Source organism: Phytophthora parasitica (assembly GCF_000247585.1).
Source record: "Phytophthora parasitica INRA-310 unplaced genomic scaffold supercont2.166, whole genome shotgun sequence".
In the NCBI taxonomy this organism is placed as follows: domain Eukaryota; phylum Oomycota; class Peronosporomycetes; order Peronosporales; family Peronosporaceae; genus Phytophthora; species Phytophthora nicotianae.
Genome location: NW_008649152.1, coordinates 1 through 567, shown reverse-complemented (window position 1 = coordinate 567; position 567 = coordinate 1). Strand labels below are relative to the sequence as shown.

Here is a 567-nt window from a genome sequence, read left to right as displayed (position 1 = left end):
GAGAGAGAGAGAGAGAGAGAGAGAGCAGTCGCTCACACCGAATCCCCACCACCTCGTACACACTGTACAGCCCGACGAAATGCATAGATCCGTAGGACCAACCGTCAAACATTAGACCAAACGATTTGCCCGTCTTCATGTTGATGGCTGCTCTCAAGTTCTTGGCCAACGTCTCCATGCACTGCTGCAAGGTCTTGATAGAGATCGGCGGCCACTTGCTCATCATGCGCGTGTCCAGGTTGTCGACTGCGGTGGTTGGCATGTTGCACTCGACGACCCACCGCACTCACTGGAAGCGGTGGTTCGTCTCCAGCGCGACGAAATCAGAGCTCTTCAGCGTTCGCAAACATCTCCTCATAGCGAAGGCGCTTGGTGGTGATGTGCAACATAAGTTGGAATAGCCGCTGCCGAGCTGCTGGTTCCGTGTTGTGCCGCAATCCTTGCACACGTAGCTGCCTGAGCCGAGGTCTTTGTAGAAGAACGTGCAGAATTCCTTGCTGTCGACCACCTTGGATTTTCAAAATTCCTATTGTAGGAGTGGAGAGCGCAGCAGATGCTCAGAAATTG

The 567-nt window shown here is 53.6% G+C and overlaps 1 protein-coding gene across 1 annotated transcript; it reads right to left on the bottom strand.

Annotated features, from left to right (window-relative positions):
* Positions 1 to 40: 40 nt before the first annotated feature.
* PPTG_24697 (hypothetical protein) lies at positions 41 to 262 on the bottom strand (the record flags this gene model as incomplete). The annotated part of the gene is made up of 1 exon (XM_008918254.1): positions 41 to 262. A coding segment is annotated over one exon (222 nt), but the record flags the coding sequence as incomplete, so codon positions are not given.
* Between the last annotated feature and the right edge of the window lie 305 nt (positions 263 to 567).